Raw genomic sequence first — 26935 nt, forward strand, 5'->3', positions numbered from 1 at the left:
GAAGAGTACTTGAAGCTCCTCAACAGACAGTGTCACAGAAAAGACTTGGATACAGTGGTTGCAGACCAGTATAGCTCATAATGGGCATATATATTATTTATAGCATCACAAAAGATGGTATCACACATTATAAGCTAAAGCCCTCTCATAGACTTTAGCCAAATGATCCTTTGGCTGGCAACTGTCCCATTCGCAGCAGCACTCACTCTACAGAGCCATCTAATGTTCTTTGAGAGCTATTGCCAGACATCTTTGATGGCTTCTCTCTTAGAGCAAACCTGGGCAAAGATAAGCCCACGGGCAACATGTTGCTCTGTGGCGGTTCCATTGTGGCACCACCACGAGGCTGTCCTCGCACTCTTGGAATGCCGATAGCAGTGAACAGAATGATGGAAGAGGGAGCCGTCAGCTCCCTCTTCCATCATTGAGCCTTCGCGTCCAAGAGTGCAGCAGGTGGAATGATGTCACTACATCACATGGCACAGACCAGTGGGTGAATGAGGAGAACCGGGTAGCATGTTTTTTGTTTTTCTTTTGTTCCTGAATGCATCCCACCCACCCCCGCTCTTTAATTCACAGAAAATTATGGGAACATAATGGTATGCCCTAAGGAACACTTGTGGGGACATAATTCTGAATCCTAAGGGGAAGTTGTGGGATGAAATGTTGCGCCCTAAGGGGCATGTTTGAGTGAGGCTTATTCGGATATCATACAATGTGGAGGCATAATATTGTGAAAGGAAACTATCCAGACATCATTCTGTCTGGGGATATAATACTATAAAAGGGGCCTTTACGGAGACCTCATACTGTGTGGAGTACTTACACAGTGCAAGAGTTTTTGGGGACATAATACTATTATATTATGTACATTAGTGTTAGAACCCACTTTAATGTAGTAAACAATACCACGCAAGATAGGTTTAGATACATCAGCCCAACAAATGGTACCATGCATGATAGGTTTAGATATACTGGCTTAACCGAGCATCACACATGATGGGCTTAAGCTAGCCATAAGCACCCGATTGCTGTTGAACAAAAGTTTGTTCCGTAGACAATCTTCTCTCTGACTCGTCCCCACACGTGAACACTTACTTTTGACAGTATCTTGTATCCACTGAAAGCAAAAAGGAGCAGCCATAGAAATTCCAACAACACAATCCAAGAAGATCTTCCATCCATACATACCAGATGGTCGAACGGTCTTGCCAAAATCTGAGAGCAGGGAATGACTTTCTTCTAATGTATATTGGAGCCTTTTGTGTCCCTCATGATGGGCTTAGATCCACTAACTAATCAGTCTATCAAACAAGTTGTGCTTAGGTACTATAACTCAGAAAACAAACACCCCGTACGTCACGTCTAGATATAGAAGCTTATCAGACAGTATCATACATGATAGGCTTAGGTGCTGCAGCTCATCAGACAGTATCTCCTATGGCTTAGCTAGAGAATCTTGGCAGACAATCACACATCCAGGCTTGACTACACCAAATAGGCACACACTATCACTTATGGATTTAGACGCACCAGCTAACCAGTACATGGTCCTTGAGCTTATGATGGTCTGTGTCAGGGCTTCTCCTTTTTCTCCAGTATAGGAGAGAGGACATCCTGTTACTCAGTAATGCAGCTTTCACTCTCCACACCATGACTTAATCTTCCACTGGAGATCGCTGACTCTAAACCACCAGGTTTCACTACATAAATTAGTGTGAGGTTGTCATCACAATTATATTGGTGTGAAATGCATGGAAATGACTGTGGTATGAATGAGTCTGCACGCGGGCAACCCATGATGCAACAGGCTAAACCTCGGATGTAATGTTCTTGTTTTCAGTAGACACAGATGGGAGCTCACTGTTTTTAGAAGTATTAAAAATGTATTTTCCCCCTTAGAAAATAGATGTATTTAGAAGAATTTCCCAAAACCTTAAGTTTAAGAAAGGATTATAATCCCAGTTTCTGGGAATCCATGAACGATTGATCGAATTCCAAAGTTAAGACCATTTGGAGATGTACCACCTTCCTGGTAGGAATTAGTTTGAGAAAATGACTGCCAAGGTTACGAGAGCTCAAAGAATGTTCCTCAAGATTGAGGTCCTCTAGATTCTGTCCACATTAAATAAAAGTAGTTGCATGAGGCCATCTCTTATACTTTATGTTGGTAGAGTGAAGATGTTTGGTGCCTTCAGTTAAGATCTTAACAATTTAAAGGAATTATGAATGTTGTATTTAGAAAGAATGCTTAAAAGATTTGTTTGTTCCTGCCCCCATAACCTAAGCAAAACTGATTTGTAAGACAATGACCAAGTAATTCCAGTAGAACTTCATTTTTAGAAAGGGCAACTCAAAGCTTAAACTAAAGGCCACTTTACACGCTACGACATCGCTCAAGTGATCTCGTTGGGGTCACGGAATTTGTGACGCACATCTGGCCGCTTTAGCAATGTCGTTGCGTGTGACACCTATGAGCAATTTTGCATCGTCGTAAAAACGTGCAAAATCGCTAAATCGGTGACATGGTGGTCCATTCCCAATTATCGTTGCAGCTGCGTGTACGATGTAGTTCATAATTCCTACGGCAGGACACATCGCTCCGTGTGACACCGCAGGAACGAGGAACCTCACCTTACCTGCGGCCGCCGGCAATGAGGAAGGAAGGAGGTGGGCGGGATCTTACGTCACGCTCATCTCCGCACCTCCGCTTCTATTGGGCGCCCGCTTAGTGACGTCGCTGTGACGCCGAACGAACTGCCCCCTTAGAAAGGAGGCGGTTCGCCGGTCACAGCGACGTTGCTAGGCAGGTAAGTAGTGTGATGGGTCTGAGCAATGTTGTGCGCCACGGGCAGCGATTTGCCCGTGTCGCACAACCGATGGGGGCGGGTACGCACGCTAGCGATATTGGTAACGATATCGCAGCGTGTAAAGTAGCCTTTACACCTGATAGAGATTATTATGTAGAAATGAGCAGTTCATACCCTAAAAGCCAACTTAGAATAAGTGAGTGTGCTCGATACTCGGGCATCGGAGTGCTCAGGTATGCTAGAGTTCAAATCCAGAATGTTTCACAGCTGTTGGACAGCCAATAAACATGTGGGATTGCCTACCATACTTATGTTGGCTACTGGCATTACTATGAATGGCCTGCTGCATCATGACATTGGAGCTTATACGGGGCCTGGGGATGCAATGCTTGGCACACTGTACTCTGGAAGCAGTTAGGGAAGAGTTGATTAAAGCAAGGTTTGTACACTTGCACCCTTTAGTGCCTTTTCATATGGAACTTAAGTGTGTTTTTGGCCTGGTTAGGTTAGCTTTAACATAATAATTTTACAAATATGGTTTTGGGTCCCCTCTATTTTTTTGGTAACCAGCCAAGGTAAAGCAGTCAGTTGTGGGCTGGTATTATAAGGCTGGAAAGGCCCATGGTTATTTGGCCCATCCCATCTTAAATTATCAGCCTTCAGCTGCCCCAGAATTGGCACATCTAATTGGCTTTGCCCGACTCTTCCCGATTTGACCTGGTACGTTGACAATCGGAGTAATACTTTGGGGGCTTGATGTTAGCTGGTATGAAGTCCAGAGGTTAGTGATAGAGATCTGTCTATTACTAATCCAGTAATCCAAAAAAAAAACCAAAAGCACAAGAAAAAATTTAATTTATTTGAATAAAGCCTCCCCTACACTATAACTCTTAGTACGGCTATTCACAAGCGCTGGGTAGTGATGAGAACTCATCAGAGCCGCCGGCTCAATGCTGCGCTCAGCGAGACTCAGTGACTCTGATGGGCGTTTTCATCCCTACCCAGTGCCTGTATATATACTGTATAATTGGTGGAGGAAGATAGAACTAGATGGACCTAGGTTACATAGGTTGAAAAAAAGACCTTTCTCATGGTCCGTAAACGATGCTCATGGGTAATTCCATCTACCAAACGCAGGTGTTGCTTATTGCCTGTTGGTCTGTTTATGAAGGGTAGGAAACACTAAAGATGTAATGTCCAGTATGGAACCAAACTAACCATTGTAGAAATATTCACCTTGGAAATTATCTTTGAAATTAATCTAGTTTTTTGTCTTCTACAGATTTTATTCTTTGAAATGGAGAACACCCCAGGCATGATTAATCCACTGACATCTCAAGCCCTCCTGGTGATGGCAACCTCAGCAGACAGTCCACTTGGGGTGGCACAGCAACCTCCTCACTATTCTGTACCTATTGGTATGGACAAACCCCCACAGATGACCTATCTCAGCCCGGCATACCCTTTATTATACCCACCACAAGAGCATCTGAATTCTTCGTGTGCCCCTCAGCTTCTTTCTCTTTCTCATCAATATGGACACCCACGTCTAGACCGTGGAGGGGTTTTGGGATACAGTGCTCTGCACCCCTTTGCTGCTTTTCGCCTTCCCGAGAGCATGGAAAGACTTCAAGCAGGGTTTTTGAATTCAAAAAGGCTAAATGGAGACTCGGAGCCCCCACAGATACATTACCTTCCGATGGAATCGGGTCTGGAAGCTTCTCATGTATCGGCAGGAGCAGCAATGACCCCAACATCTCACAGGAGCTCCCCTAAGCCAAGAAGTAGTTCTCACAAGAGAGGTAAAAAATGAGCGTCATTAATAAAGTACCATCAAGGAATACTTTATGAAGAATAGGGGTGTCTTCTCCTCAGAAGATAAAGTAGTTTTAAGATAAATTGTCACAGTCACAGTAAAAACGAAATACAAATATGCAAATTGCCTCTTCAGAGAGGAAGAGGACTTGAACTGTAGGGCCATGTATTAGAAGCAGCAAACCTAAAATTTTAAAAGTTTAAAAATTTTAAATTTTAAATTATATATTATATATATTTATATATATATATATATATATATATATATATATATATACCGTATATATATTATATATATATTAAATTTTAAAAAAGTTTTAAAATTTTAAAAGACCCTTTAGCGAGCCTTGTCATATGACTTAGGATAAAAGCCAAACCAGAATCTCAATTTGCAGATCTGGTGACTCGAGGTTTTACCCCTCATCAGTGAAAAGTATGAGATCTGATTTGGCAATATGAGAAGATCATGTCACTCTCCGTAAGGAGAAACGTTATCACCTATAATCCCAGTCATGTCTGGCGCATCCCTGGGTGAGGAGACTTATGAGCCATGCAATGCTCCTCTGTGAAATTAAATATGCAAACAGAAAAGGCAATTTGCATATTAAATTTCCTATTTACAGCAGCACAGTGTGTTAAAATAATTGTTCAATACATAATTTTTGAACTGCATTACAGCCACATAGAGTACACTTGGAGTTTGTTAAAAAAGTAGTCATGCCCTGTGAACTTTTTCTCATTTCACCCACAAATGTAAATGTATGCTATATGATATGCCAACATTAAGTAGGAAGTATTTGTGGTGTAAAGGAAACTATATCTAGAGTGGAATAAATGGAATTTTATTATTATTATTATTATTATTATTATTATTATTATTATTATTAATAATAATAATAATAATAATAATAATAATAATACATATTTTAAAAATATAAATCTGAAAACTGGGATGTGCATTTGTATTCAGCCCCTTGTTGTCTGATATTCCAAATACCTCCTAAGTAGTAAATGGAGTTCAGAATAATGTAATTTTTTTTTTCTTAGTATAACTACGGTACATTAGAGAACAAACAGCATTATAAAAACCAAGGAACACAACAGACAGGTCAGAGATAAAGTTGTTGAGAAGAGTAAAATATAGTTAGGTTATAAAAAAATAGCCCAAGTTCAGAACAGAGCGCTATTATATCCATCATACAAAAGTGCAAGGCGTATGGTACAACTGCAAACCTACCAAGACATGGCCATCCACCTAAAACTGACATCTAAAGTAGGAGAGCACTGATTAGAGAAGGAGCCAAGAGGCCCATAGTCACTGGAGGAGCCGCAGAGATCACAGCTCAGAGGGAGAATCTGTCCACAGGGCGACTATTAGGCCGGAGTCACGCTTGTGAGTAACTTGCCGAGTCTCGCATGGCATCACCCCAGCACGCCTGCACACTCTCCTGACAGGGGCGGGTCGGCTGCATATATTTCTATGCAGCTGAGATGCTGCTGTCAGGAGAGTGTGCAGCCATGCCGGGTGATGCGATGCAAGGCTCGTGCAAGTCACTTGTGTGACTCTGGCCTTAGTTGTATGTTGTATACTCCACAAATCTGGTCTTCATGAAAAGATGGAGGGTTTAAATCAGAGGATATTGTGTGTGTGAGTGATCCTGTCTCAGTCCAGATCAAAATCCTAGTAAGAATCAATAACAAGATGTGAAAATTTCTGGATTACAAATGTCTCCATGCAATCTCACTGAGCGAGAGCAAAGAAGAAGGGGCAAAAATGTCACCTGTAGATGTACAAAGAAGAAGGGGCAAAAATGTCACCTGTAGATGTACAAAGAAGGGGCAAAAATGTCACCTGTAGAAGTACGATGAAAAAGGGACAAAAATGTCACCTGTAGAAGTACGACGAAAAAGGGGCAAAAATGTCACCTGTAGATGTACAAAGAAGAAGGGGCAAAAATGTCACCTGTAGATGTACAAAGAAGAAGGGGCAAATATGTCACCTCTAGATGTACAAAGAAGAAGGGGCAAAAATGTCACCTGTAGATGTACAAAGAAGGGGCAAAAATGTCACCTGTAAAAGTACGATGAAAAAGAGGCAAAAATGTCACCTGTAGATGTACAAAGAAGAAGGAGGAAAAAATATCACCTGTAGATGTACAAAGAAGAAGGGGCAAATATGTCACCTGTAGATGTACAAAGAAGATGGGGCAAAAATGTCACCTGTAGATGTACAAAGAAGGGGCAAAAATGTCACCTGTAAAAGTACGACGAAAAAGAGGCAAAAATGTCACCTGTAGATGTACAAAGAAGAAGGAGGAAAAAATATCACCTGTAGATGTACAAAGAAGAAGGGGCAAAATTGTCACCTGTAGATGTACAAAGAAGGGGCAAAAATGTCACCTGTAAAAGTACGACGAAAAAGAGGCAAAAATGTCACCTGTAGATGTACAAAGAAGAAGGAGGAAAAAATATCACCTGTAGATGTACAAAGAAGATGGGGCAAAAATGTCACCTGTAGATGTACAACGAAAAAGGGGCAAAAATGTCACCTGTGAAAGTACGACAAAAAAGGGGCAAAAATGTTACCTGTAGAAGTACGACGAAAAAGGGGCAAAAATGTCACCTGTAAAAGTACGACGAAAAAGAGGCAAAAATGTCACCTGTAGATGTACAAAGAAGGAGGAAAAAATATCACCTGTAGATGTACAAAGAAGATGGGGTAAAAATGTCACCTGTAGATGTGCAAAGAAGGGGCAAAAATGTCACCTGTAAATGTACGACGAAAATGGGGCAAAAATGTCACCTGTAGAAGTACGACGAAAAAGGGGCAAAAATGTCACCTGTAGATGTACAAAGAAGGGGCAAAAATGTCACCTGTAGATGTACAAAGAAGAAGGGGCAAAAATGTCACCTGTAGATGTACAACGAAAAAGGGGCAAAAATGTCACCTGTAGATGTACAAAGAAGAAGGGGCAAAAATGTCACCTGTAGATGTACAAAGAAGAAGGGGCAAAAATGTCACCTGTAGATGTACAACGAAAAAGGGGCAAAAATGTCACCTGTAGATGTGCAAAGGAGAAGGGGCAAAAATGTCACCTGTAGATCTCTAAAGAAGAAGGTGAAAATGTCACCTGTAGATGTACAGAGCTGGAGAGACATCCTCCAAAAGACTTGCATCAGTAACTGCAGCAAAAGGTGTTCCTACAAAAGTAATGACTCAGGGGGGCTGAATACAAATGCACGTCATAATTTTCAGATTCATTCATGATTTTCCAAATGGCTTAATAATATAATTTCTTTTTCACTTTACAAATTCTCCTTCTACTTTGTGTTGGTATATCGCATACAATCCCAATAATGTTTCGCTTTGTGGGTGTTATGTGAAAATAAATGTTCACAAGGTATGAATACTTTTTCAAATGTATCTATCTTCCCTCTGTTTGAGTAGTTTCCTTGTTTTACAGCTAGTACACAGGGCTTGGACAGAGAAAAGCGCAGCCCGCGGAGCTTAACCACTGAGCACTCCTTAATGAACGCATTGTTAATGTGCTGAATGTATTCAGTGTCACTGGGGAGAGGGCAGAAAGCAGAGGGGTCTCTATCAATATATTGGGAGGGGAAAAGGGATAAGAAGTCACCAGTTGGCCAGATGCTGCACAAAGGCTCCCAGGAGAGAGGGGACAAAAGACGAAGAGAGATTAGGAGATGCCATGAAAAGGAGAGGAAAAGACAGGGCTGTGGAGAAAGTGAAAAGGGGAATAAAGACCAAAAACAAACATTGGGTGGATGGGGGAAGGGCGGTGAGGTTTGCCCAGGCCTCACATTCATCCTGGACCTGGACTGTTACTGATCCCCCTCCCTACGTACAGATACTGCACACCCTTCCCTTTCTCATGGAGATTTAATGCCCAAAGAATGACCGGCCGCAGGAAACAGGGGGGCAATGGCTGTGATAATCGCACACACCTGCAACCACTGCCGGACACATATATGGGCCTTATACAACGCAGATAATGGACAGACTGACCATAAATCCACTGTATTGTACATCTCCAACTATATAACTCAATAAATGTACCTGCTCTACTAAATCTCTTCCTATAAAAACATATGGCCGCTTACTGTATGCACTAAGATGTACACGGAGATTGACTATATGGTATTTAAACTGCCATATACACTATACCTAAATGCTGTATCACCTATATAGAGACTACAGTGCCTTGAAAAAGTATTTATACACTGTAAACTACACAAAAAATTCTTCTTCCATCCACAAACTTTGGGATTTTGTGATATTTGTCAACACGAAGTAGCAAGTATTTGCGAGGAGTAATGAATATGATAAAGTTTTCTGAATATTTTTAATCTAAATCTGATTTTTGACGTGCATTTGTATTCAGCCCCCTGAGTTAATACTCTGTAGGACCACCTTTCACTGCAATTAATGCTGCAAGTCTTTTGGGCTCTGTCTCATCTCAACCAACTTTGCACCTTTAGAGGCTGATATTTTTCCCCATTTTTATTTGCAACTGAGTTCAAGCTCCATAAGTTTGGATGGAGAGCATCTTTGAAGGTGAACCTATGCCTCAGTCTCAAGTATTTTGCAGCCTCAAACAGGTTTTCCACCAGTATTTTCCTGTATTTAGCTCCATCCATCTTCCCATTAAACTCTGACCAGCTTCTCTGCCCCTGCTGAAGAAAAGCCTCCCAACAGCAGGATACTGCCACCACCATGTATGACGGTGGGAATGGTGTTTTCAGGGTGATTTGCAGTGTTCGTTTTTGTCAAACATAGCGTTTTGTATTTAGCCCATAAAGTTCTCCCTTTGATCTCATCTGACCTGAGCACCTTCTTCCACGGCTCGCTGTGTCACCTACATGACTTTTTGCAAACTACAAACAGGACTTATTATGGCTTATTTACAATATGGCTTTCTTCTTGCCCCTCTTCTATAAAGTCCAGATATGTTGAGTATATGACTAATAGTTTTTGATTTGGACAGATTCTCCCTCTAAACTGTGATCTCTGCCACTGCTCCAGAGTGAAATTCGTCCCTCAGCTGTTTCTCTAAGTAGTGTTCACCTTCTTGGGATGTCCATTTCATTGGACGGCCATGTCTTGCTAAGTTTGCAATTGTACCATACTCCATTGTTTTATTGTGATGGAGTTTACAGTTCCCGTGACATTTTCAGAGCTTAGGATTATATATCTATATATAAAAAAAATAGCCTAACCCTGCTTTACTCATCTCTACAACTTTATCCCTGGCCTGCCCGCTGTGTTCCTTGGTTTTCATGATTTTTGATCCCTAATGTTTTCAAACAAACCTCTGAGGCCTTCACAGAACAGCTGCAGTTATACTGAGAAGAAATTAACCAGGTTGAGATCAATTTACTAATTCGGTGACTTCTGGAGGTAATTGGTCACTCAAGATTTTATTTAGGTGCTTCAGACTACAGTTGAAGGGGCATGCATCAAAAATCCTGTGTAATTTCCTTTACACTTCACACATTTTTGATACTTTGCTTGTAAATCACATAAAATCCCAATAAAATACATTTTAAGTTTGGAAAATGTGGAATGTGGAAAAGTTCAGAGTATGAATACTTTTTCAATATTCTGTATTATTGTCATATAGACCATACTCGTGTAACTAGAATTCGATGGCCCCAAAGTTTGGAACTGGACACCCACCTGCAAATTAGTCAGATATATGGTCTTTGTAGGATTCTGTATCTTATAAAGACACATCTGTTCACCCCTCATAATGTCGCCCATCCTGGGTCCTTATCTGTTACAATGTCCTCCATCCTGGGTTCTTTCCTGTTAGAATGATCTTCATCTTGGATCCTTTCCTTTTACGATGTCCTCCATCCTGGATCCTTTCCTGTTAGAATGTCCTCCATCCTGGATCCTTTCCTTTTACGATGTCCTCCATCCTGGATCCTTTCCTGTTAGAATGGCCTCGATTCTAGGTCCTTCCCTATTATAATGCCCTCCATCCTGGGTACTTTCCTGTTACAATATCCTCCATACTGGGCCCTTTCCTGTTGAAATATCCTCCATCCTTGGTCCTTACCTGTTAGAATGTCCTTCATCCTGGGTCCTTCCCTGTTAGAATGTCCTCCATCCTGGTTCCTTTCCTGTTAGAATGATCTTTATCTTGGATCCTTTCCTGTTAGAATGTCTTCCAACCTGGGTCCTTCCCTATTAGAATGTCCTCCATCCTGGATCCTTTCCTGTTAGAATGTCCTCCATCCTGGATCCTTTCCTTTTACGATGTCCTCCATCCTGGATCCTTTCCTGTTAGAATTCCCTCGATGCTAGGTCCTTCCCTATTATAATGTCCTCCATCCTGGGTTCTTTCCTGTTACAATATCCTCCATCCTGGTTCCTCTCCTGTTAAAATTTCCTTCATCCTGGGTCTTTCCCTGTTAAAATGTCCTTCATCATGTGTCCTTCCCTGTTAGAATGTCCTCCATCCTGGATCTTTTCCTGTTAGAATGTCTTCCAACCTGGGTTCTTTCCTGTTAGAATGTCCTTCATCCTGGGCCCTTTCCTGTTAGAATGTCCTCCATCCTGGGTCTTTCCCTGTTAGAATGTCCTCCATCCTGATTCCTTTCCTGTTAGAATGTCCTCCATCCTGATTCCTTTCCTGTTAGAATGTCCTCCATCCTGGGTTCTTTCCTGTTATAATGTCCTTCATCCTGGGCCCTTTCCTTTTAGAATGTCCTCCATCCTGGGTCTTTCCCTGTTAGAATGTTCTCCATAGTGGGACCTTTAGAGTAATAGTGTCAAACATCTTGTTCCTCTTCCACTAAACTTTTGCTCATCCTGGCCCCCTGCCAGTAATAATAGCCGACATCCTGGTTTAATGTGCTATATTGTCCTCTTTCCTGGTATAATATCCCCTATACTTTGGCCCCTAACTGGTATAATGTCTTTCATCCTGGGCCCCTACTAGTAATTATGTGCCCCTTCCTATAATAATGTTCCCTGTTCTGTCACTACTCTCTATATCACATTATTTTTTAAGCAAAAAATATATATATATTTCTCACCCTACCCTGGTGTCATGAAACGCTGCATCCTCTTCTGTAGCCGGTGGTGTAGGGCCGGCAGCTGACTTCAAAGTGCCTGCTATGTGACTGGCATGCTGACATCTGTTGTCGGCTTCTGATTGGCCGGTGGTGTGTATTAGAGGGCAGTGATCTGGTGGGTCACTGCACCACAATACATTTCAGCTGAATATATATCATAGCAGAAAAGGCAACCGCACAGGTCACAGAAACTAATGCACTAGCAGGTGGAGGCCACATGGGTGCAAAATACTAATGAGACAACCACTCACAACCCACCAATTCATGGCTTAGTACCAAGATTGCACACAAACAAGGCTTGTATAGGGCGCTGGTCACACATGTAGTGCAGTGTCTAGCTTACAACCTACTAAAGACCCCATGCTATTAGATCAGGTGGGCTGCCCAGCACTATAGAAGTGCACCCCAGACACGCTCCATACCTTCAGTCAGTTGTTTGTGTGCTCTATTGTGTGAACATAAAACATATAAAAACAGAAACAAAACAAGAAAAGTGGGGAGCACGCAGCAAATTCAATACAAAATACTAACACATTTATTGGACCAAATTAAAAGACTGTGTGATGAGTGGGCACCACCATGCTCGGGTGCTCAGTACTCGTCGTAACTAGTGATGAGCGGGCACTACCATGCTCGGGTGCTCAGTACTCGTAGCTAGTGATGAGCGGGCACTACCATGCTAGGGTGCTCAGTACTAGTAACTAGTGATGAGCGGGCACTACCATGCTCGGGTGCTCAGTACTCGTAACTAGTGTTGAATGGGCACTACCATGCTCAGGTGTCCAGTACTCTAAACTAGTGAGGAGCAAGCACTACCATGCCCGGGTACTCAGTTCTCCTAACTAGTGATGAGCGGGCACTACCATGCTCGGGTACTCAGTTCTCCTAACTAGTGATGAGCGGGCACTACCATGCCCGGGTACTCAGTGCTCGTAACTAGTGAAGAGCGGGCACTACCATGCTCGGGTGCTCTGTACTCGTAACTAGTGATGAGCGGGCACTACCATGCTCGGGTGTTCGGAGCTCTAAACTAGTGATGAGCGGGCACTACCATGCTCGGGTGCTCAGTACTCGTAACTAGTGATGAGTGAGCACTACCATGCTCAGGTGCTCGGTACTCGTAACTAGTGATGAGCGGGCACTACCATGCTCGGGTGCTCAGTAATCGTAGCTAGTGATGAGTGGGCACTACCATGCTCGGGTGCTCAGTACTCGTAACTAGTGTTGAATGGGCACTACCATGCTTGGGTGCTCAGTACTCGTAACGAGCAATCAGATGCTCAGATGGGCTGGACTCCTGTACTGAATATAATGGAAGTCTAAAGATGTTTGAGTTTCCCATTGATTTCCATTATACTCGGTACAGGAGTTGACCCCATCCAAGCACCCGAGCATGGTAGTGCCCGCTCATCACTAGTTACAAGTACTGAGCACCCGAGCATGGTAGTGCCCGCTCATCACTAGTTACGAGTACTGAGCACCCGAGCATGGTAGTGCCCGCTCATCACTAGTTACAAGTACTGAGCACCAAAGCATGGTAGTGCCCGCTCATCACTAGTTATGAGCACAGAGCACCCGAGCATGGTAGTGCCCACTCATCACTAGTTACCAGTACTGAGCACCCGAGCATGGTAGTGCCCACTCATCACTAGTTACCAGTACTGAGCACCCGAGCATGGTAGTGCCCACTCATCACTAGTTACCAGTACTGAGCACCCGAGCATGGTAGTCCCCGCTCATCACTAGTTACCAGTACCGAGCACCCGAGCATGGTAGTGCCCGCTCATCACTAGTTACCAGTACTGAGCACCCGAGCATGGTAGTGCCCGCTCATCACTAGTTACCAGTACCGAGCAACCGAGCATGGTAGTGCCCGCTCATCACTAGTTACCAGTACCGAGCACCCAAGCATGGTAGTGTCCGCTCATCACTAGTTACCAGTACCGAGCAACCGAGCATGGTAGTGCCCGCTCATCACTAGTTACCAGTACCGAGCAACCGAGCATGGTAGTGCCCGCTCATCACTAGTTACCAGTACTGAGCAACCGAGCATGGTAGTGCCCGCTCATCACTAGTTACCAGTACTGAGCACCTGAGCATGGTAGTGCCCACTCATCACTAGTTACCAGTACTGAGCACCCGAGCATGGTAGTGTCCACTCATCACTAGTTACCAGTACCGAGCACCCGAGCATGGTAGTGTCCACTCATCACTAGTTACCAGTACTGAGCACCTGTGCATGGTAGTGCCCGCTCATCACTAGTTACCAGTACCGAGCACCCGAGCATGGTAGTGCCCGCTCATCACTAGTTACCAGTACTGAGCACCTGTGCATGGTAGTGCCCGCTCATCACTAGTTACCAGTACCGAGCACCCAAGCATGGTAATGCTCACCCATCACTAATGGTAACATTTCGGTTCAAGAGCAATTGAGTCTTTTTTCAAGCTTGCAAACAAAAATGGCAGGTATTTTCTTTAGGTAATTTGCTATTGGGTGCTGGCTTGTTTTCATGTGTGGTGTGTGGGGTTTTTTGTTATGTAGCTGGTTTGCAACCCGAGGCCCGGTTACCTATACCTGCATTTCACTTTTCCTGCCCCATACTTTATCTGTTTGATAGATGGATGGATAGGTGCTGTTGTATTCAGGGTTGGGGGTCCCGTGTCAGGAGAGGTCATACCCCCCATGCAGGGCTAATTGCTCCTGACACTAATAGCTGGGAGGATGGGGCCGGGGTACAGACAGGGTGTTTGGTGATTCTGTGAATACAACCTCCAGCTAGGCGGAAAATGAGCAATTCACGCTGAATCAGTGTGTGTGGTGAGACATCATTACTCAGCCTGTCCTCCATGACAATAGTGCTGGCCTCACACAGAGACCCTTACCCCATTATTCAGGGACGATTTATCCCCAGTTTATCTGTCGCCCTGTCCATTGTCCTCTATGGACACTGTGGCGAAGGAGGCGGCTTTCTCATGAGTAGAAGAGTGTCCCTCCGCTATTCTCACTGTGTGCACATTGTCACGCTGGCCCTCTACACATGACCTTACCCAGCCTGGCCCATAGGCCTTTCACCCCTGCCCCTTCCCACCCAGTGTTCAGGAATGTTCCTGTTTTCAGAAACAATTAGTATTATTTGTTGGTGAATTTTCTGCCTTTCTCTATGGTCCTTGTCTTCTGCTCTTTTCTATGGCACCAAGAGTGAGCCCCATGCATCAACTGGCAGGAATGAGAGTCATCAGATCCGTGAGGACGTGCGTGTCCCAGCCAGATCATTGCTATCCGAACCCTGGAATTATTAGGGGCCCCATCAACATCAAGGGGGTCATAGCAAAAATCAAGCTGACAATGGGTGATGCTGGTTTCCACCAGTGACTTCCACCTAGTCGCTATAGTCGAAAGGGGTTGTGTCTTGGTAAAAGTTTTGGAACCTTTCAAGTAGAAGAGTAGAAATATCAAGTGTTCAATAGTGTTGTTCTTCTATAGCCAAATTAACTTTTTGGGCCACCTAGGCTCCACGGCCCATGTAGAACTACAAACCTCGCATGCACTATAGTTACACCTGTAATAATCACCAAGCACATTATCTATGAATTATTTAGCTATTTCAGACATGTACTCTCCTCTCTTAGGCATCGTTTCATACACTCTATTCCCTGTATCCAGGGGCATAACGATCACAGTCGCAGGGGATGCACCTGCGATCAGGCCTCTGCTGGAAGGGGTGTCTGCCGGCCCCAGCACCTTCTTCAAAGAAGCACATTCAGCTGAAGTGTATTGCGACACACAGACCCATCGGGTCCCTTCACCACAATACACACCGCCAGCCAACCAGGCGCATGGCTACTGATGGCGATGTTCCAGACAATGCCGTCGCATGGCAGTGACATGATGTGTCACCACAGCAGGCATGCTAGTGTGAACTACCTGTTTCTGCACCATCGACCGGGAAGGGGCCCAGGACGGGAGACATGTACCTGGAAAGAGCCCAGGGCAGGAGACGTGTGCCCGGAAAGGGCACAGGGCTAGAGACATGCACCTGGAAAGGACCCAGCGTGGGAGACGTGTGCCCGGAAAGGGCCCAGAGCGGGAGACGTGTGCCGGAAAGGGCCCAGAGCGGGAGACGTGTGCCCGGAAAGTGCCCAGAGCGGGAGATGTGTGCCCGGAAAGGGCCCAGGGCAGGAGACTTGTACCCGGAAAGGGCCCAGGGCAAGAGACGTGTACCAAGAAAGGGCCCAGGGTGGGAGACATGTACCAGAAAGGGCCTGGGCAGGACACATGTACCCGGAAAGGGCCCAGGGAGGGAGACATGTACCCGGAAAAGGCCCAGGGCGGGAGACATGTACCCAGAAAAGGCCCAGGGCGGGAGACATGTACCCGGAAAAGGCCCAAGGCGGGAGACATGTACCCGGAAAGGGCCCAGGACGAGAGATCTGTATCCGGAAAGGGCCCAGGACGAGAGATGTGTTTCCGTAAAGGGCCCAGGGCAGATGATGTGTACCTGGAAAGGGCCCAGGGCAGGAGACTTGTACCCGGAAAGGGCCCAGGGCAGGAGTCTTGTACCCGGAAACGGCCCAGAGCAGGAGACGTGTACCTGTGCCACCAGTGCAGCAGTCGAACTGCTCGGATCCGGGGTTGCTGGGAGTACTGCCGATGGGAGTACCCGGGGGAGATGGAGTGGGGCAGCCAGATGGTGATTTCTCCACGGGTAGAGAAGACCCCGGGACTCTGGAGATAAGTGGCGGATAGCGTTGTGTGGGCTATGAGGGCAGGCAGGAAGCAGGGTGTGCATTGTACTCACGCAGGCTGTGTGGATGTTGGTGCAACCATTAAGCAGACTCTGACACAGAAGTAAACCAAGTCTCTGGGTGCCACTGCTACTCGGGGGAGCTCGTCCGGGTATCCATCCTCACTGGTATTGCTTAGTGGTCCGGAGCCTGCCTCCATGCACAATTATATAGATGTTCCTGAGTGACCCTTCGGCCTTAAGCTGTCAGGGTCCCGCGTCCTATAGTGATATAGTGGAGCTGTGCTCTCGATGGCTGACACTTGGGATTTCTGTAGGCTGCATAAGCTGGAAAGCCCCATCCCCCTCGTTGTGTTGGTGCCATCGATCTTTGAGCTCTTGGGGAAAGTTCATAAAGAGATTATCCTCCACAGGTGAATAATCAGGTTGCGTGAAGCTACTCCCTGATCTAGGGTCCTGTACCCCGCCGTGCTTGGTAGCAGTCCGCTTATTGGACTTTCTGGTGTCGACCGTTCTCCAAAACTAAGTTAGTACACCCTTTTCCAATTCCCTGCAACCGGGTCTCCGACTCCTCCGGTCCCAGACCACCGTCTACGACCCAACCAAGGTCACACAGGGAGCTACAACTCCCTCAGCTCCTCACTCTCTGAGGGCTACTCTAAAATCTGACTTCCTGCCTCCCACCAGTCTGCCTGACTCCTAAGCGGGTGTTCCTTTTCAAGCTAGATCACCCACTGGTGTGCCTGAAAGGGTGTGGTGTGAGGTGTGGTTAGGATTTGAGTGCTGATGGAAGCAATACCAGTGTGTAGAAACCCAGAACCATGGAGGGTGAGTTCTGCACCATAAGAGACAGGGGTGCAGTTCCCTGTGACACCCTGATAGAGTCAGGGGCGTCACATACCCATAAAGCGCCCAGGGTGGGAGACATGTGCCAAGAAAGGGCCCAGGGCGGGAGACGTGTACCCGGAAAGGGCAACATGGAGGGCAAGTGGAGACACCAAGTCTAAATTTTGCACTGGGGTCCAACAGACTCTAATTTCTTCACTGCTTGTAAGAAAAAAAGGAAATATTGTAATAAATGTACCTAATTTACTTTCAGATAAGAGGAGTCCTCTACCATTACCTCTGTTGTGTCCTCTGTGTCTTAAACGTCTCCAGAAGGAGGAGCTATCCCACCATCTACAACATGAAATGGAACAACTGGCTCATCTACCGGACTGGTAAATCCAGAGCTTCAGCTCCCAAATTTGATGTTTGGTTATCAAGGCAGCCAATTAGTTAGGAAGGGACTAATCTCTATAGATATTTAAAGAATTAGCTAGAATTACCAGTTTTACTTTGAGTCACATTATTTTATAGGGAGGTTGGGAAGGAAGCTGACCAATTATTGTCTTTGGTAAGAGGATTTCACCAGTGGGAGTGAAAAATCAGACATGATGAGGGCTAGTCCTTCGTCTGGTTGACCAAAAGTTAATGTACAAGTGAACTAGTTATTATGTACCGTCATGTGCGTGATGAGGAGGGAGTTTCTTAGGAAACTTGGTTGTTCCTGCAAGCCCAATTTGTAGAGTTGTCATCAATCTCCTCCATAGAATATTAGTGGGTATTCTTGGATAGTCCCTACTAACGTCTCACTATAAAATTGCAGTTTTCACAAAGAACTATTTGAAATTTTCACCAGTTTGATCTTATTAAGCAAAACGTTCCTAAAAAGTTGACAGGTGGTAAAGAAGAAACGGGAAGACCAGCTAACATGTCTCCATAGAATATTGACTAGCAATCAATATGACCCCTGTTACATGTTTGGCCCCTTTAATTATTCACAGTGAACCTGATGGAACACCCGAATCCTCCAATACCTTCATCCAGGTAAGGAAATTATTAGGTTTCAAAATCTTATTAAATCAATTAGTCTGTATCTTTTGACCGTTTATTCTATCTATATTTTGCCCATAGTCCCCACAAGAAGCACGAGACACCCGCAGTGACTCACCATCGATGACCTCAGAAGATGGACAGAAGCTAGACAGACAACAGGTGACTATTGTAGGCTTTTAGTTACAAGTTCACATCTACTGTGAGACCTTCAGGTTGGCCAAGATTTTGGCTTTTGGTCACTTATGTAGAGACTTGGGGATCTACATGCCGCTAAGGTTTCCTCAAGTGAGAAATTAGGATGATTTTCTCTGGTGCATCCAAGGAAATTAACCCTAATACTGAATTGGGTTTAGCAACACAAGGCAAGAATTACCTCTTCACATTAGTCATTGACAACCTTGTGACCTAAACTGCTGGCCCGAGACTTTTGGATATGTTTTTTACCAGTAGTTTGGCTGCTTAACCAAGGTCTGTGAAATTATTCTCTTACCTATATTCATCATTACTAAAGGAAGATTAGATTGTGTGTGGGTCTAATAGAAGCCAGCACAACATGTAGCCCACCAATGGATTAATGGTGGCTCGTGGAGAATCAGTAGACGCCAGTTCCCTAGTCTTTGTATTCAATTTTATTCACGTCTTTCAGATACGAATACATTTGAGCACCAGGAAAGGGGCAGTGTAGGGCTCATCAACTTCCCTCCCCAACATTCAGTGTTGTGATGACCTCATCATGCTGCTGACATCATGACACTGCTGTTGAGGCGGTGGAAATGGCGGGGAACAGTAAGTGCTCAATGAATGAGCGGAAGATGAACAGACTATTTTGTGGATGGGAGGAGAGAGATTACTGTTTTACTGTGAAGTCACATTATGGGGCAGTGTGATGGTGGTGGTGGGTGGAATTATGAGAAGGCATTCAATATAAAGATGGAGAAGCAAGGGGGGCAGTACGGTGAGAGGCAGTGTACAGAGGGAGATATTATGGAAAAGGGCAATTTATGGGGGCAATATGTAAAGAAGTAACATGGGAGGGTCAAAATAGGGAGGTGGAAGCATTGGGGGCAGTATGGATATGTTTCAGCGTTGGATGTGGTTTGAGGGAACTGTGGAGTGTAAGGAATGCAGAGGAGCAGCATTTGTGGACAGTGGAAAGGAACAACGTGGGAGGACAGTATAAAGATGTAAGTCTGCAACGTCCACCATCTCCTTTCCATTGTTAAAGACATACTGTGAGTTGTAGGTTCATGCAATATAAATGTATATTGGGCAGAACTGACATTGCAATTGACTGATTCACTAAGCATGGAGCTGCATGTTTATACTGATGGTGGTTCTGGTGCTGAATACATGTATTGATCTTGGTTCTGGTGCTGTAGACATGTACTAATGGTTGTTGCTCTTATAGCAGGTCATCTGATCAGTCAAGGTTTGCTACATATGTTCAGGGCTATGCTAAAAGGCTTTAAAACTTAAAGTTTTGAAATTATAAGGAGGATTTAGATTTTCTGCTCTAAAAACTAAGTTTTAAGTTAAAGTGTATTTACACTGCATCTGCATCTCCCTCAGGTTTTCCAGCAAGTGAGGTGGAACAGAGAAGAACGCTTGGGCGGTAAGTTCACCCATCACACCACACTCAATATAGTGTAACACGGAGGCCAGAAATGCAACACGCAGTAAGGATGACTCAGTGGTTACTACAACAGGTTGTTATTAGGCATAAATAGGAAGATGTAGAAGGGATGGGTAAGTGACAGGCAAAGCAAAAGTACAAGGTGAAAGAAATCGAATGACTGTTGGCATGTTTCACAGTTACACATGACGGATCAGCACATGCAATCACTGTAGGTTATTAAAACAGATTCCCTTAACAATACCCAAACCCCGGTCTTTCCGTCAAGGGAGGGCCAGTGTTGCCAGACTATGGTCACACTGTGCGATTAAACAGGAAAACTTAGACTTTGTAATGTACCTCTTTTAGCGGTTCCCCAAATGTGGCACCGTTGTTTGGCAATACACCAAAACTATAATTGACTTCAGCATTTGGCAATTCTCTCTCTAAGCAACTGCCCGGCTCATTCGGATGCTGCTGCGGAACAAATGTCTGCTTCTCAATCTCTGGTTCTTGATGTCCAATCTTCGGTGCTTGACCACAGATTCTCTTCTGGTGATGGTGTTTGGTCTTTTGGTTCCTCTGGTGACAATATACAATCTTCGGGTCCCTCTGGATTTAGTGCATTGCCAAATAAATCCCCTGAAGATGACACGGGCCTTGTCTATGCACACATCCATTCACCTATGAGCTTGGCACCACCTCCATCTCTCCACCACCAGCCCGGCCTTTTAAATTTTGGTATCTGCGCCACAGTTCTCACCTGAAAGCACACTCTTATCAGATTGGTTCCTGGTGACTCTGATCCTCCATCAGTTGGCGATGGCGATATACAAATGCCATGGAGCACTAACTTTGTGTATCTTCTACTGGCCACCTCCTTACAACTCATACCAATGTCTGAATGCTTCTAAAGTGGATTTTAGACCACATCTACTAGGATCATCTATTAACAGAACATGCAATAGCAATGTTGATTACTTGAGGGTACAATATATTGTCAACTTATACAGTGGGTACGGAAAATATTTAGACCCCTTTAAGTTTTTTTCACTCCTTGTTTCATTGCAGCCATTTGGTAAATTCAAAAAAGTTAATATTTTTTCTCATTAATGTACACTCTGCCCCCATCAACCATCTTGTCAGGAAGAAAACAGAAATGTAGAAATTTTTGAAAATTTTGTACAAAAGAAAAACTAAAATATCACATGGCCATAAGTATTCAGACCCTTTGCTCAGTATTGAGTAGACTCTTCCTTTTGAGCTAGTACAGCCATGAGTCTTCTTGGGATCCTGGATTTGGGGATCCTCGGCCATTCCTCCTTGCAGATCCTCCACAGTTCCGTCAGGTTGGATGGTGAACGTTGGTGGATGCCATTTTCAGGTCTCTCCAGAGATGCTCAATTGGGTTTAGGTCAGGGCTCTGGCTGGGCCGGTCAAGAATGGTCACAGAGTTGTTCTAAACTCCTTTGTTATTTTAGCTGTGTGCTTAGGGTCATTGTCTTGCTGGAGGGTGAACCTTTGGCTAAGTCTGAGGTCTAGAGCACTCTGGAACAGGTTTTCTTCTAGGATATTTCTATATTTGGCCACATTCATTTTTTCTTCAATTACAACCAGTCGTCCTGTCTCTGCAGCTGAAAAACACCCCCATAGCATGATGCTGCCACCACCATGTTTCACTGTGGGGATTGTATTGGGCAGGTGATGAGCAGTGCCTGGTTTTCTCCACACATACCGCTTAGAATAATCACCAAAAAGTTCTATCTTCGTCTCATCAGTCCAGAGAATCTCATTTCTCATAGTCTGGGAGCCCTTCATGTGTATTTTTGCAAACTCTATGCAGGCTTCCATATGTCTTGCACTGAGGAGAGGCTTCCATCGGACTATTCTGCCATAAAGGCCGGACTGGTGGAGGGTTGCAGTGATAGTTGACTTTGTGGAAATTTCTCCCATCTCCCTACTGCATCTCTGGAGCTCAGCCACAGTGATCTTGGGGTTCTTCTTTACCTCTCTCACCAAAGCTCTTCTCTTACGATTGCTCAGTTTGGCTGGACGGCCAGGTCTAGGAAGAGTTCTGGTGGTCCCAAACTTCTTCCATTTAAAGATTATGGAGGCTACTGTGCTCTTAGGAGCCTTGAGTACTGCAGAAATTATTTTGTAACCTTGTCCAGATCTGTGCCTTGTCACAATTCTGTCTCTGAGCTCCTTGGGCAGTTCCTTTGACCTCATGATTCTTATTTGGTGTGACATACACTGTGAGCTGTGAGGTCTTATATAGACAGGTGTGCGCCTTTCCAAATCAAGTCCTATCAGTTTAATTATACACAGCTGGACTCCAATGAAGGAGTAGAACCATCTCAAGGAGGATCACAAGGAAATGGACAGCATGTGACTTACATATGAGTGTCTGAGCAAAGGGGCTGAATACTTATGACCATGTGATATTTCAGTTTTTCTTGTTTAATAAATTTGCAAAAATGTCTACATTTCTGGTCTTTGTCAAGATGGGGATGGGGAGCAGAGTGTACATTAATGAGAAAAAAAATGAACTTTTTTGAATTTACCAAATGGCTGCAATGAAACAGAGTGAAAAATTTAAAGGGGGTCTGAATACTTTCCGTACACACTGTATATAATGCTGCAAATAATTTCCTATATGTCATTCAGAGTTTTGTGAGACTGATTTCTGAATATCTTTTACGCCTCTTGTATTCCATTTTTTCCTCCATGATATACAGCAAGGGCCGGCAGATGTAAGAAAGCTCGGCTAAATATTGAAGAGGTGAGTGAACAATGTGGCTTGACTATGTATTGATATTGTGTTTCACGTGGGAAGGTTGTGTGGAAATTGTAAGGTACACCACCACTTGTCATGAATCAGACGAGCAGTAGAGCTGTCCCCCCATCACACCCCAATTTTTTCAATTTTTGCATTGCTGACCAAAATGGGTATGGAAACACAGAAGATGAAAAATTTCTGCACAACTCCATATATCGGAAAAATTCTGCAACTTTTCAGAGTATTTTACTCCAGAATTATTTTGTAACTGTTTTGATGATTCAGTGCTCGAGTCTTTTTGAAGACTTTTTGGAGCACAAACTGATGGAAATCTCTCCAAATCTTCCTCAAAATCTCAAAACTTCTAACCAAAAAATTCCCAAAACCTCCAAGTTAGTTTCAGCATGATGTAGGGGCTGGCACCCTGATTCCAGGGATGTCACTTATTGGACTGTTTAGTGCAGTTTTGATAGATCTAATGTTGAGCTGTATAACCCCGCCCACATCCCTGATTGTTGGCTTCCTGTGTCCTCTGTATATAGTCAGCCAATCAGTGTCGGGGGGGGGCGGGTATACACAGATTAGCCTAACTGGCCCACACACCAAACCTGTTCTTGCAGTGATAATCTCCCACTGATAAAACATTGATTATATTAAAACTACAGCACACAGCCTAATAAGTGACACAACCATGGAATCTGGCTTTCTTTCTCTATTATGCTGCTCTCAGATTACATAGATGAAATTCCCTTTTAGTTTTTTTTTTACATATTTAAAAATATGTGTGCGTATTTATTCAAATGACACTCAGCCCAGAATGACCCCAGGCTCAATTGGAAGGAATTCACATCCTAATTGGAGGAAGAGTTTAGGATTTACAACTCCTTAATATGTAGATGCCTCTTTTTCATTGGACACAAGTAATTGGACACTTGGCTTCATGGTCTATTCCCTCATTAATCCATCAGTTAAGCAGTTAAAAGGTCTGGAGCTGACTCCAGGTGTGGCTTTTGTATTTGGAGTTGTTACTGTACAACATGTGGTAAAGAGAGATCTCAATGGAAGAGAAATCAACCATTCATTAGGCTGAAAAGAAGAATAAATTCATCAGAGATATAAAAAAAAGTTAGTTTCCAAAACAGCAATTTGGTACATTCTGCAATAAAAGAGTGCATTGGTGTGATGTGAACTCAAAAATGCCTGAACACCCACGGAAGACAACAATGGTGGATGATTGCAAAGTCCTTTCCATGGTGAAGAAAAACCTTTCACAACATCCACCCAAGTAAAGAAGACACTCCAGGGAATCGGTGTTTCAGCATTGAAGTCTACCATAAAAAGACATCATGAGAGCAAATACAGAGGGGTCACCACAAGGTGCAAACCATTAATCAGCCTAAAAAATAGAAAGGCCAAATGAGACTTTGCCAAGAAAATCTAAAGAAGGCACCGAGTTCTGTAAAAGCAGCAGAGGACAGAGAAGACTAAGATCAACCAGTACCGGGATGATGGGAAGAAGAAAGTCTGGAGAAGGCTTAGAACACCTCCTGATACAAAACACAGCATGTCCTATGTAACACATGGCAGAGGCGGTGTGATGGCCGGGCATGCAGGGCTAACAATGGCGCTGGGGCACTAGTGATTATTGATGACGTGACTGAAGACTGAAGCAGGCGGATAATTTCTGAAGTGTACAGGGCGAGACTTTATGTTTAGATTGAATCATATGCAGCAAGATGGCTTGGATGACGTTTCACAGGACAGATGGACAATGACCCAAAACATCCTGCGAAACCAAAGAAGTGAAATATTCTGCAATGGTCGAGTCCTCACCAGATCTCAGCCCCATCGGGCTGCATCTCACATGAAAAATACAAAACTTAAGGTAGAAAAAGCCACAAAGAGGAAATGACGAAAGTCACCACAGGAAAGGCGGAAAGGCATCAAAAAGGAGGAAATCAGCGATTGTCTGAAATCTCGAAGCAATGGATGCCACCAGTCATTACCTGCAAAGGATTCTCTACAAAGTATTTAAAAATGAACATTTTATTTATGGTAAATTTGTCCAATTACTTTTGTGTCCCTGGAATGAGGCGGCTTTGTTAAAAAAAAAAATGGCTGCAATTCCTAAACCTTTCACAGGATATTTTTGTTCAACCTCTTTAATTAAACCTGAAAGTGGCCACCTCAATTGCATCTCGGTTGTTTCATTTTAAATGAAAAATAGTGGCCTACAGAGCTGAAATCACGAAGATTTGGTCACTGTCCAAATATTTCTGGACCTACTTGTAATTGTACCACAAACAGTTAATCTAGAGGTATCAGAGGTTATCCGAAATATTGGGTCAAGCCAAAAGGATAACCCATCGTATTTGTGTACGCAAAGGCAAATGTTTGGTTGAATGTCCCTAATGTGAGCTTGTCCTACAATTGTTGGCCGCCTATTGTTACCTGCTTTCTTACAGCCTCTGAGAGAGATAGCAGCAGACAGTGAAGCTGCAGAAGAAAGCCGCTGGGATGATGAAGTACGGAGCCCCGAAAAGGCATCCTCCCATGGCACAGGTGAGCAACGTGGAGGAAAATATTATTCAAATTATTCAACTTAATGTTAATGAGATCTTCCAAGGAGATATTGTCACGGCTAACCAAGAACCCTGTGGTGTCCGGCTACAGAAGGTCGCTGTGTTTGGCTGCCCAAACTGCTCCTTGATATTCCATTCTTTCCTCTGTGGTGTGAATGGAGTTTTGTGTGTATTCTCTGTTAGGATTTATGCTTGCCCCTTTAGGACCCTGTGGAGATCTTTTCCTTTCAGCTCCTAATTGTGGCGCCCTGGGCAAGCCAGGACGTCACAGGTACTGCAACAACACACCCCACACCCCGGTTAGGCACATCAGCCGCACACACAAATCCTTGTTGCCTCCCTCCAGGGGCTGATGTCCACACCAGGTGGGGAGGAGCCAGGTGGTTGGCCCCGCCCATCGAGGAGTTCACAGGCCTGGAGGCGGGAAAGGAGTTCAGTTCAGTTTGGAAGAACAGTGTTACGGGGGGACCGGCAGATTAGGACCAGGGGGTATATATCCTAACCGCCAGTCGGGGCCCACCGTGCTCCAGATGACAATGGAGCTGCTGGCACCTGAGGGTTAGGCGGAGACTATAGAGCTGGATGGCTCTGAGATAACCCAGGAACTCTGGGAACCGGTCACGTGTGTTGGGACACGTCAGACCGGACGACAACCCGATTAGCGTTTTGGTGCACCTAGCGCTACACCAACCACGTGTGCAGGAAACACGTCAGGCCAGGTGGTAACCAGGTAGCGTTGACTGGAAGACCGCCACGAAAGCGCCCTGTCGGCCACGTGTGTAGGACACGTCAGGCCGAGCGGTCCTCCGATTAGCGTTTCTGGCCACCTCTCGACTGGCCACGTGTGTGTAGGACACGTCAGGCCAGATGGGTACACCAGTAGCGTTGACCGGGAAGCCGAGGAGGATAAGGAACACCCTGTTAACTCCACAGGGGTCCTGGGGTACGCTGTCCGTGCGCGTAGGGGGCACAACCGGACAGGGGGCGCAGCAGGTGCGTTGTCCGTGTGCGTAGGGGGCACAATCGGACAGGTGGCGCAGCAGGTGCGTTGTCCGTGTGCGTAGGGGGCACAATCGGACAGGAAGCACAGCAGCCGCAGCCCAGTTAACGCCACTGGGCTGCTATAGCGAGACTGTAACGGTAGGAGGGAAGCACGGCGCCTGACCCTGATGTGCCGAGCCACGAATCTTGGCGTGACAGGCACCGTTCGCCTAACCCTACCTACCGCTTCCCAACATAGGCTTATGCCGCAATGAGGCTCTAACATGGAGGTGTGCTCTTGTGGCGCCCCTGACCTGGTCAGGCACCACTGAGTACTGCACCCATGCTGGGGACAGTACAATACAGGTAATCCAGAAGGCTGACCGAGGTGTGACTACACAGGCGCATAGTGATCAGGTCTCACACATGTACCTTTGAGGGGACCCCTGGGGATCCCAGGAGGGGGTAAAAGCCTTCACCTCCACTTGAGGAGTGGAGGGGGCGAAGCCTCCATCTCCACTCAAGGGGTGTGGTAGAGAGCCTGGTTGCTAGGTGGCGTAGGCAGGCACAAGGGGAAAAGAGAAGGAGGAGTAAACAGTCTGAAGCAGAGTGTGGAGGAGTGAGGAGCA

The 26935-nt window shown here is 44.9% G+C and overlaps 1 protein-coding gene across 1 annotated transcript in view; it reads left to right on the plus strand.

The window, feature by feature from the left end:
* Nucleotides 1-26935, plus strand: part of LOC142302078 (E3 ubiquitin-protein ligase Rnf220-like) — a 56839-nt gene that overhangs the window by 4801 nt on the left and 25103 nt on the right. The window contains exons 2-8 of the mRNA XM_075343157.1: nt 4093-4612; nt 17574-17694; nt 18301-18343; nt 18431-18511; nt 19922-19964; nt 22703-22746; nt 25209-25305. Coding sequence (XP_075199272.1) covers nt 4108-4612; nt 17574-17694; nt 18301-18343; nt 18431-18511; nt 19922-19964; nt 22703-22746; nt 25209-25305 — 934 coding nt within the window. The 5' untranslated portion in view covers nt 4093-4107. The remainder of the gene's footprint in view (nt 1-4092; nt 4613-17573; nt 17695-18300; nt 18344-18430; nt 18512-19921; nt 19965-22702; nt 22747-25208; nt 25306-26935) is intronic.

This window comes from Anomaloglossus baeobatrachus, chromosome 4 (assembly GCF_048569485.1).
Source record: "Anomaloglossus baeobatrachus isolate aAnoBae1 chromosome 4, aAnoBae1.hap1, whole genome shotgun sequence".
NCBI classification, from domain to species: Eukaryota; Metazoa; Chordata; class Amphibia; order Anura; family Aromobatidae; genus Anomaloglossus; species Anomaloglossus baeobatrachus.